Below are 11482 nucleotides of genomic sequence, written 5' to 3' on the forward strand. Positions count from 1 at the left end.
GCTCCCCCCCCCCAATCTTTCTCCCCTTCCCCCATATTCTAGACCATTGCCTTTCCATTAGTGTTTCCTACTGCCCCCCAGTACTCCCAAACCAATCTTCCCCACTGTCTTCCAGTGCCCCAGCCCACTCTCACCCCTGCTCCTTAAACATCCCACATCACTGTCTCCCCTTACACTTCCCCATTGCCTCCCATAACCTAGACCACTTTCCCCCAATCTTTTCCACTGCCCTCCAGTACCCCAGCCCACTGCCTCCCCTCCAATTTTTCACTTTCCCTCAATGCCCTAGATCACTTCTTCCCCCAGTCTTTCTCCCTGATCCTCATACTCAAGACCACTGTCTCCCCCTTATTATTTCCTACTGCCCTCCAGTACTCCAGGCCACTCTCACCCAATCTTTCCCACTGTTCCCCCCAAGCTTTCCCTCTGCTCTCTGCATCACAGACCACCACCTCTAACCCAGTCCTTCCCTCTGCCTTCCAATACCCCAGATAATTATCACCCCTAATTCATCCCACTGCTCCATAATGCCCCAGATCGCTGCCTCCCTCAATCTTTCTCCCCACCCCGCCGTACTCTACATCACCATCTTCCTGTAAATCTTTCCCACTACCGCCGAATATCCCCATACCAATTTCCCCATTGCCCACCCTCTCCCCTCAGTCTCTCCCGTAACCCCCTCGTCTGGTTGTCCGTCCCTCCATCCGCCCCCCACCTTTCCTCCCTTCCCTCAGGAGGCCCCACCAGGCCCACTCCGCCCCGAGGCGCCCTTACCCCGGAATTGCAGCCCACGTCGAGCCCCAGCAGCGGGCGGGCGTCCGAGGGGAACAGCTGCCGCAGGAGTCCTTCGGGTAACAGGCGGAGGCGGCCCTCGGGCGGGTGGAAGCGGGAGTAATTGGGGAAGTTCCCGTAAGGAGCGGCGCCGGGCTCCGAAGCGGGACCCTCCTCGTTCGTGGGCGCCGCCATTTTGCCCCGTTGTTGTGCGGTCGCCGGGCGGGAACAGAGGAAGAGGGGAAAGTTTCCGGGAGAGAAAGGTTCCGGGAGGAAGATGTGCGCATGCGCACAGCGGTTTTGGGTTGGAGGTTTGCTGTGTGACAGTGGGGGTGACAGAAAGATAGAATCATAGAATCACGAAGGTTGGAAAACACCTCCCAGATCATCCAGACCAAGCCCAGCCCAACTCACCATACCCACTGACCATGTCCCCATGTGCCACCTCTCCACTGTTTCTGAGCACCTTCAGGGATGGTGACCAGATTTTACCCAGAAAAGAGTACACCTGTACAAGCCATGTGCTGCAGCTCCTCCAAGACAGTCTTGTGGGAGACAGAGTAAGAAGGTTTACTGAAGTCTAGGCAGCCCACATCCATAGCCTTGCTCTCATCCACCAGCCGGTTGCCTGGTCATAGGAGACCAGGTTGATCAAGAATGACTTGCCTTTTGGGAACCCATTGTTGCCTGAGCCTGATCCCCCAGTTGTCCTTGCATGCCATCTCATCGCAGTCAAGATGATCTGCTCCATGACCTTCCTTCTGTAGTTCCCCAAATCCTCCTTCTGACGCTTCTTGTAGATGGGCGTCACATTTTCATGTCTCCTTTTGTGTGGGACCTCCCCAGTTCACCAGGACTGTTGATAAATGGTGGATAGGAGACCAGCAGCCACCTCTGCTAGCTCCCTCAGTACCCTCAGGTGGATCCCATCCAACCCCATGGACGTGTGACACTTCAGGTGGAGCAGCAGGTCACTACCTGCTTCCTCCTGAATCATGGGGGATTTATTCTGCTCCCCGTCCCTGATAGGACCACAAGCAGGGACAAGAGGACATCGCCATCCTCCTGTAGTCCACCAAGGAAAAAACACTCCTGCTACCTGCACAGCCACAGCAATCCTACTCTAGTCTTTCCAAATCCATTTGAGTGAAAAGTGGAATTCCTAGAGATTTTACCTAGAAGACCACTTCCTAGGCCCTGTCACATCAGAGCAGGCTGAAGAGGTGCTCAAGAAACATGACAATGTGGCAATTAGGAATATGGTTTTTTGGGCATGGTGGTGTCGATTCAGTGATTGGACTGGATGACCTTAGTGGTCTTTTCCAACCTTAATGATTCAGTGATTCTATGAGTGGGCATGGTGGGGATGGGTTGATGGTTGAACTTGATGGTCTTAAAAGTCTTTTCCAACCTTAACGATTCTGTGATTTGATAGGCAAGCAGCCAGTGGGAGGTTTTACAGTAGGAAAAATAAAGGCCTTGGTAAAAAGGAGTGAAGAAGACCCCATCTGCATCACAGGGAAGGTTTGAGGGGCAAGCTGACAGAGAATATAGGATTCATTTTAGGCAGTGATGTTGTTTTTTATCACAGCACGAAGAGCAGAGGGCGCCAGGAACTCAAGAATCTGGGTGCACACCAGAGCCAGGGTTCAGCCCTGGCTGCATTTTGCGTTGGGAAAAACAAGCAGGGTTGGCAAAGAGTCCCACTATCCTGAACACAGCTCGAGGATGGAAGGGAAGGAAGATGGGAAGGGGAGCAAAAATAAATATTTCACTCTTCTCCTGGGAGAGAAATTTGTATTTATATACTTCAGGTCTCCTCTGACTCTCTCTGTCTGCATTTAGACCCCTGCCTCATTTGCTATAGGCATAGGAAACAGCTCAATGCCTTCCTCTTCCAATATCCTTCAAAATGGGGTCCATCTCCCCATCTCCTTGCTTAGAATCAGAGAAACATTAATGTTGGAAAAGACCTCCCAGAGCATCCAGTCCAACTCCATCCCACCCCACCATGCCCACTGACCACATTCCCATGTGCCGCCTCTCCACGATTCCTGAGCCCCTTTAGGGGTGGTGATCCCACCACCTCCCTTGGCAGCCTGGGCCAATGCATCACCACGCTTTCGAAGAAGAAATTATTTCTAATATCCAACTTGCTACTCCCCTAGCACAAATTGAGGCCATTCCCTCTGGTCCTATCACTGTTACCTAGGAGAAGAGTATCCTTCTCTCCCACATCCACCTTGGATTGGTCCTACAGTGTTTTAGGCCAAATCACTGTTTGCCCTGTTGCTCAGTCCAGTGTTGAAATTTGGCTGAATCATCAGCCTTTTATTTCGTTTACGTTAATGACAGGAGCAGACAGTGATACCTCATACAAATGCTCACAGCCACCTCGCTCTTTCTATGCTTTGCTTCAATTATTTTTCCACAATCACTATCCCACAGCAGAGCTTAAGTTACCCAGAACAACAATGCAACATCTTTTCTTGCTGCCAAAAAAGTGAGTGTGTGGGCAGGAAAGCCCTTCTGGGCCCTATCTCACTGTTTAGCCACATTTCTTAGGAAAGAAAATCTCACACCTGCCTTTTGGGCATGGCTCCTTCTGAGGAGCAGAGATCTGTTGCAACAAGATGCTGTGGTTGGCATTGCTCTGCTCTGACAGCCACACTAATCAGCCCTCTGTGCTGATGGAGAGAGATAGGAGTTTTCTCCACCCACCGTAGGCATTAATTTTCATCAGGTGAATTGCTCTCTGGAGGCTTTTATTTTTCCCACTGGCTCCAGAGAAGGTTTTGAGCGTCAGGTCACTCTCCAGAGGCAGTGGGAAATGCTCTCTGAGCATTTGCTTGCAGCACTTGCTTGCCTCTGCTTTGTTGGTTTGGAATCCTACATCAGCTTAACCCAAGTCTAAGGGAGTCTGCTCACACCCAAGGAGTCCTCTGGCTCTCAGTTCTCAGATACTTCATGCATGGTGGCTGTGCTAAAGCCATGAGCACTTTATTGCTTCACATAGGATGCATTCTTTGGCATAAGCAGAGAAAGAACAGTCAGGTCTGCACTAAAACTTTGAACTATGCCACGTCACGCCACAGTCCTGTTTACGTTTTCCATTCCAGCTGTGCAACCAAACCATCCTTCAATATGGCCTCACAACAGAACAACGCTAACAGTTTTGCAACAGTTTATTAGCAACGTTTGGAGAAAATACAAAATCCTATTTCTGAAATTGTAAGAATGGGCGGACAAGAGGAGCACGGGGATACAGAGCCAGGGGCCAGGCAGTGCAGACCTCAGATAAGGAACATCCACGTGGCAAAAGAGAAGCAGCCCAGCACCTCTGCTGTGCAGCAGGGTGAGGAACCAAGGAGGAACCCAACGATGGCCGTTCCTCACCCCTAACATTGTGATGTTCAGCCCTGTGGGGACTTCAGCCTTCAAGTGATCTCTGTCTGGCTTGGGTGGGCAGCAAGCTGTGGGGACAGCACGGAGAAGAACCAGGACACATGCAAGAAGGGAGCCCTGCAGAGGGACATACAAGCCATCCCTGCTCAGGTGGCCCCGAGATGGAGCAGGTGCCATGCAAGATTTTCCCACGTGGGAGCAGAAAGCCAGGAGAGAGCAGCAGCAGAGTTACTCCACATCAGAAGGAAAAAGAGCAAGAAATCCAGAGTGGGCTGCAGGTTTTTGTTCTCCTCCCCAGGTCTGATTGCAAGAATTCCCAGGGCTGCAGAGCTCCTGGATTGTCCTCTTCCAGAGGAATTTAGGACTGTTGTTGAGTCAGAACTCTTCACATAATGCTCCTTCCTGAAAAGCTGGAAAGCAGAAATGCCCACAGGCCTTCTGCTATGAGCAAAGGAAGCTGCACAGCCTGTCTGCTAAGGAGTTGCAGAAGTGCCTGCGTGGGTCTGAGTGAGAAAAATCCCTCTCTGAACTTCTATTTCATGTACTTTTAGGGTGCCTCCCATGCTGCCTTTTCTCCCAATTCCTCCTGCCCAGCAGCTCACGGCCCTTATTTGGTCTCTGTGATGTGCTGCAGAAAACATGGACTTGTGGACTTCACGCTATCCTTGTAGCATTCCTTATCCCCAAACCAAACCAAGGTTGTTTTTTCTTGAAGGGAGAGATGAGAAACATCGGTTCTGCTCCTGCATTACCAGCAAGCTGAGTACAGCTGCTGAGGGGTTGAAGCATTATTTTTTATTGACTCTTGTACAGTAACTTTCCTTTTCCTCTGCCCAGCTCAGGGCACGGAACACGTGCAGTGGGAGGATGCAACATGTGAGGGGTAACAGCTGGGGCAGCAGAAGCAGAGGAATGTGCAGCACAGAGCATTCTGGCAGAGCCTTTCTCTAAGACGTGGGGATTGCTAGAGGCAGCCCAGTGACGCACTTGCACCAGCATTCCAGGGAGATTGAAGATACGGGTTCTATCAGCAAGAGGGATCGCTTTCTAAATAAGAGCAAAAGGCCCCTTATCTCCACATGGAGCTTTACGATTAGAAATTAGCCAGCCAAGCCCCAAACAAGGGAACGTGAGCAAGGGGAAGATGGAAATTTACCTGTGTGCGCTCTGCTATCCCTGTCTGGAGATGGCAGGCATCTCTTTGTAGCCAACACCAACGTTACTCTTTCAAGCAACGGGTGTTCACCCTCTGTCTTTGGGTAACAACCACTTAGGACCATGGATCTCAAGCAACCAAGACACTTTCACGAAGGCATCAGACCCTTGGGATGGATCACAGCACTTCAGCCACTCACATCCCATGTCAGGAGAGCTCTGACACTCAGCCTCTCTCTCTGCCATTCCCTGCTAACAACTTACCCATGGGATCCCAACCTACCCATGTGAAAACACTGACATCTCGACCTCCCTGGGTTGGGAGATGAGCCCACACCAGTGGTCCTACTGTCTGGGAAAGAAAAAAATGCAGCCCACAGCCAGCTGCAAAGGATACAGAATTCCCCCTGCAGTGCCATTTGGGATGTCCCCAAAGAACAACAGGTCCCCTTGAGCCTGGCGGGCTGACTGTGGGACATCTACATTATGTGATCCCCTGCTCAGCCTTTCTAAGTGTTCGAGCATTTCTCTGCAGAGGCAGTGGGGCTCTGAATGAATGCAGGTGACAAGTGTGGGGATGTTGGGGGGAAAGGGGGCATTCCCCAGCTTTTTTTTTTTTCTTTTTTTCTCCTTTATTCAGCTGTTTTTCTTGCCAGCATCCTAGCAAAGTTCCCTTCCTCTCCTGCTTCAACACCACTTTCCTTTTGCAGAGCTGTTCCCAGCACTTCAACATCCAATGATGTCCAGGCAGCTCTGACAGCCTCTGGGGAAGAGAAAACCTCAGCCTCGTGCCTCCCGGTCTCTGGTTTGGTTTGAGCTCAGTAGGAGTGGAGGGAGCAGGAGAGACATCACACTTAAGCCCTGCTTTGCTGTCTGGGTCACAAAGGCTTAACAGCATATATACAAGCTGCATAAAGAAACCCAGGAGCTTTGCTCAGCTGATAGAATGGAGCCTGCTAGTGGGCCAGAAAGGATGGGTTGTTTTGCTGTCGTTTTTTAAACCCTCTTTTCCTTTTAAGATTGCTTTTAAACATTTGCATCTAGCTAAAGAAGAGAAGATACTGCCCTGCTGTGCTCACTCCTGGCTGGAGCCAAAGAACTGGAGTAAGAAGGAGAAGATGTAGATGATGTCCAGGTAGATATTGAGGGCTCCGAAGATGTATTCCTCTGGGCTCAGTGAGTATCGGCGATTCCCCATCAGCATCTGTGTGTCAAAGGCCAGGAACTGTGGGAAAAGAGGAAACTCAGTGACAATCATGAGTAGATTTTGCATAGGGAGGCAAAAAGAGCTTTTCTAGGAGCTCTTCAGCAGCTTCACTGAACCCACAAGAGTGCTGCCATTTTTATGGGCTGTATCTGCCCTTTAGAAGCTCAAAACAATGCACTGTGTTGCAACTTTCTCCTTCCTTCTTTTCACTGTCAGCAGTCAAACCCTGACCCTTACTCCAGGCTTGCTTCCTTCGTACCTAATCCTAAAGCTCTCCTTCACTTCTCCCACACCAGAGGCATCCCCAAGGTCTGCTCAGGAGTGCTGCACCTCCCAAGCTGCAATCTGAATGAATGGTCAGTTGGCATCCTTGCCCTCCCACCCATCACTACACCCCAAATCTCCCAGGGCATGGGCAGGCTGAGCTGACGAGCCTGGCACAACTTCTGACTGAAGTTTATAGGGTGATTATAAGATGTTTAGCTTCCTCGTATTTCGCAGAAGAGTCTTTAATCGTGAATCACAGAAGAAATACCCGAGCTCACTTGAAATGACTTTATTAGCTAATAAATTAAATTGCTCAACTGCTTTTATTCACAGCATGCCCAATGGGCACCGCCTTGAGCCCCAAGGCAGCCCTCTTCCTGACCCCCACCTCCAAGGTAGAGCCGAGCATCTTCCCAGACAATTCCCACACCCAGACTGCAAGCAGGGCACTGCCAGGACATGCTCAGGGAGAGGGCAGCAAGGGAGCAGCCCAAGGAATGAATGGAGCCTGTTCATCTTCAGAGGAACTGCCCCATTTCAGGGCTTTTGCTGCCTGCAGTGGAGATTCCCAATGCCCCTTGATCCCAACCCATGGCCTCTGACTGGAGCTCTGTTTATGAGTGAATGTCATAACCAGACCTTGATCCACTCCAACCCAATCAGCCCTGCCTTGGCCTTCTGCACTTTCGTAGCCTCATTTCACCCCCAGGTTCCCCTCGAGCCCCACACTGGGCCCCTGCTGCTGTGCCAAAGTCTCTCCTCCCACTCCCAATTGCCTTTTGACCTGTCCTTACAATACTTTCTGCTGTTCACACCTACTATTGCACTTGCAGCATGGGTTTGCCCATCACACCATGCTCTGCAACAGCACCATCACGTACACCAACACCTTCCCAGGTCAAAGCTGAAGTCACCGTGCTAATTGCTATTTGTGAGCCATTTGAGGATGTAAAGCTCTCTACAATCTTTTGATTCACTCTTTTCCCTTCCCTAAGCACCTTTCCAGGCAAAAAACAAACAAACAAACAAACCCCAAAAACAAAACAAAACAACCAATTATTCCATGTTTACTTGCTTATATTTCCTGCCAGCACACTCCCAGCCCTGTGCCCAGCACCACACTTACCATAGTAAAGATGATGGCACCAAGCAGAGCGTAGATCGCATGGAGCCAGGGGACCTGGAGAAACAAACCCACCAATCAGTGCCTGTGAGAGAACTGGTTAACTGGGACCTGGCACAGACATGAAGGGTATGAGCTAAGGAAAGTGCTCTAATAGCCCTGGAACTCGCACCACGTTCAGACCAAATGCCGTGCTTGTTTTAGCAAAGAGCAAGTCCCTGTGTCTCAGTTTCCTGCCACACTCTGCCTTTATGTCCATTTGGCTCACAAGTTTCCAAGGCCACGTGTTGTGTTTCTACAGATGCTTCAACTCAGTGCCAGCAGACACTTCTTAGAACAGCTCTGGTGGAAACACATCCTGCAGCAGCCCCAGGAGGTGTTTGCTTATCCAGACGAGCTGATCCCACGGGAAGAAACTCCAATTGCTTCCCAGAGCCAGATTGAGTTTTGTATGTCAATGAAAGTGGAATGATGTTTGTCTGTTGGAATCACAGCAGGAGATTCAATGGACTGGAGACCCAGTCTGCTGTGCATGGTAACCCAGTGCACTGCTATTCCACGATAGGTTGCCCACATGGATGGCTGATTCAACCCAGAGATTGCAGCCTGCCCAAGACAGACAAGATCATTACCTGCTGCCTCCAGCTATGCTTATCTTGACAGACTACAAGATAAAGAGCAGTTGTCTCGGCGGTGTAATGGCAGTGGATTGGCACCGCAAGCTGCTTTACCCTCATGTTGCAGAAGAAAGGAGGTTGATCTGAAGCCAACAAAATGCCAACTTCCTTGTTTTGGAAACACCAGCCTGCTTTCCATCATCAGGTTAAATCCAAGCCTGACGCTAATGGAGCTTCTCCTGTAGGTCTGACTCTTAAAGCATGACCCAGAAACACGTGTAGGGTTTGGAGGGCACTTGAAGGTTGCTGTGAGCAAAGCCAGGTGCTGCTGTCACAGCACCAGGAGGCGTTCCATGTGATTAATGGTGGTACAGAGCACCTTCCTGCTTTCATCAGAACCTTTCAGAATCTGTCAGGCTTTTGCCTGAGTGACAGTTCACCTAATGAAGCACTCTTGGATGAGGACCAGATGCTCCGTGCTGCCACGCCAAGCTGTTTGCAAGGTGTGGTCCCAGCCAACACCGAGTTCATGCCAGGAGCAGGGATGCAGAGAGCCATGTGGAAGGCTGGAGGGAGGGCTGGACCCATGCAAGAGGGACTGGAGGCAAGTGGAGGAGCAATGAGGTGGTCCCTTGTGGTCTGGACCACCCTCCAGAGGGGCTTCTTTCTATAGGAGAGATGCAAGCTTCACGACAAAATGTAAGACTCTGTCCCATGCTGTGTGGCTACAATCAGGCCTGGCCAGACAGCCTCCCAGCTGCACGCATCCAGAGTCTAAGTTCTTCGTAAATTTGGGCTAGGAGCCCACTTGGTTTGGGGCAGTCCAACACAAACATGCTCACCACCCTGATTTTAGTGAAGGGGAAACTGAGGCACAAGCAGGTGGTGCCATCTGCCATGGGGTCACTGTGCAGCTCCAGGAACAGAAGCAAACTTCCTCCAGCCCCAGGCCAGTGCTGTCCCACAACCTGATATCTGATTGTACAAGCAGGCGGCAGCCATGTGGGGTTTTTTGTTTTTTGAGGGTTTTTTTTGGTTTGTTTTTACTTCTGTTGGTGTTCGTGTGCATTTTCAGAGTAGAGTGGGACACCTCTCTGAAACCAAGCCCCAGGACTTGATGCTGAGCAGCTCCCAGCCTTGCAGCAGAAATGGGGGAACTGGAAAGAGAAACGTGTCTCTTTACTCACATATTTGTAGGGCAGAATCACAGCCAGGATGATGCCACCGAAGAAGAGCACCATGAGCATCACAAAGAGGATGCCCTGGTAGGAGGTGAAGTCAAACTGCAGAGGCAAAGAGAAGCATTACAAGGGCAGGTACTGGAGCAGGTGGCATAGAGGGGATCCAAACCCCATGTCTGTAGGGAGGGACCCCCCAGCACTACTCCCATTTTGCTACTGGAGGCGATTGCTTCATCTGCACCTCAGGTCCTACAGCCCAGCACCCACCTGACTGTGTGGCAGAGCCAAACACTCGCCATATCCCTCTTGTTTCTGTGGAGAAGAACCCAGTACCTATCACATCCCAAACATCCGAAAGCCCTTCCTGTATATTTGTGCTAGTGCCTTCCAGCATCCCAACCTAACCCTAAAAACCAAATCAAAACAAAAAACACAACAAGCTTACTCCATACATTAGCATCTTCTGACCCCCTCTATACCCCTGACCCATCCCTCACCCCAACATCTGCCATAACCTTCATTTTGCACCCCAGCATCCCTCAGATTTCTCCTATAGACCTGCCCCCACCCTCCACTCCTCACCCAGAGGGACTTACCTTAGTCTGGAAGCTGAAGATGGTGACAGAGAGACACACCAGGGCAGTGATCCCCAGGCACAGAAGAACTGACTTGGTGTCATAATAACTGCAAAATTAACAGCAAAACCAATTTTCTGGTGGGGTTTCCACAGGTATGGGTGGAAGGAGAGCTGGAGAAAGGCAGCAGCCCAATGGGAGTGCATCGGGAAAACACATAGGCAACACAAATCTCAGGGGCACAGCCTGCACCAACCATACCAACACTCCTCAGGGCCAAAAGGAGAGATAGAAAACACTGTGAAGGACCCAGATGGGTTTTTCCTCCTGCTTTAAATAGAAAGGGTGAGGGTAGGCAGGAGGGGGCATATCTGTGCCTCCTGAGAGCTCAGGAGCAGCTAAGATGGGTCTGAGTATAAAAATCTCTCTGTGCATGGACAGATGGAGAAGGGGAGGATTCAAACTAGGAGGCAATAAAAATAGAGTGACAAACGTCACCGCAGAACAATGAGAAGTCAGAAAGCTGCAAAAGCCACTGTCACGTGCTTGCAACAAGGGGTTGAGCACTGATAATCTGCAGGGTGGGATCTGAACAGCTAGAAAGACTACAAGGTGGTATATATATATATATATTTGTATGTATATGTGTATGTATGTATGTATGTGTCATAAAGAATGTGTATTTTTGTTTGATGCTGCCTTGGTTCCAGCACTATGCTCAGCCCTAAGAGCTGACATTCCTGCCCCCTCCCTTCAGTTTCATTACAGGGCACTATCTCTGGTATTCTCCCCTGTTTTCTGGTATTTTCCCTCAGCTGCTGAAACCATCGATTTCTTTGTCTGCTGCACACATCCATCAACGCCCACTGCCTCATCACCAGGGCCCCATGTGAACCAGAGCTGATCTGAGCAGAGCGTACCAGCAAAAACAAGCAAGAGGGAGCACAAAACAAAATTGTTGGGAAAAAAACAAAAACAAAAAAACACTTTCCTTGTGTCACTCCAGCCTAATCTGCTCATTGCAAGGGGAGAGATCAACCTATAGCTGCACCCTACAGCCCAGCTGTGCAGGCAGGGGGGCTCTCCAGTGCTCTCCTATAGGGTTTAGCACAGCCAGGAATTACCCTGTGCTGCCCCAGCAGTGGAGAAGAAGCGTTAGCACCTCTTCATAGAGAGTTTCC

At 50.4% G+C, this 11482-nt stretch overlaps 2 protein-coding genes across 4 annotated transcripts in view; both read right to left on the reverse strand.

Moving 5' to 3' along the window:
- Window positions 1-1024, reverse strand: part of BCDIN3D (BCDIN3 domain containing RNA methyltransferase) — a 25538-nt gene extending 24514 nt beyond the window's left edge. For all 3 annotated transcript variants that reach the window (XR_004159707.1, XR_004159708.1, XM_010710535.3), the window contains exon 1: window positions 775-1024. Coding sequence is in view for 1 of the 3 variants with exons in the window: in XM_010710535.3 (XP_010708837.1) it covers window positions 775-966 (192 nt within the window). In the remaining 2 variants the exon portion in view is untranslated. The remainder of the gene's footprint in view (window positions 1-774) is intronic.
- A 2916-nt stretch (window positions 1025-3940) lies between these two features.
- Window positions 3941-11482, reverse strand: part of FAIM2 (Fas apoptotic inhibitory molecule 2) — a 16659-nt gene continuing 9117 nt past the window's right edge. The window contains exons 9-12 of the mRNA XM_010710545.3: window positions 10323-10410; window positions 9733-9828; window positions 7932-7985; window positions 3941-6556 (exon numbers count right to left, since the gene is read on the reverse strand). Coding sequence (XP_010708847.2) covers window positions 6407-6556; window positions 7932-7985; window positions 9733-9828; window positions 10323-10410 — 388 coding nt within the window. The 3' untranslated portion in view covers window positions 3941-6406. The remainder of the gene's footprint in view (window positions 6557-7931; window positions 7986-9732; window positions 9829-10322; window positions 10411-11482) is intronic.

The sequence above is a fragment of the Meleagris gallopavo genome, chromosome 4 (assembly GCF_000146605.3).
Source record: "Meleagris gallopavo isolate NT-WF06-2002-E0010 breed Aviagen turkey brand Nicholas breeding stock chromosome 4, Turkey_5.1, whole genome shotgun sequence".
Taxonomy (NCBI): domain Eukaryota; kingdom Metazoa; phylum Chordata; class Aves; order Galliformes; family Phasianidae; genus Meleagris; species Meleagris gallopavo.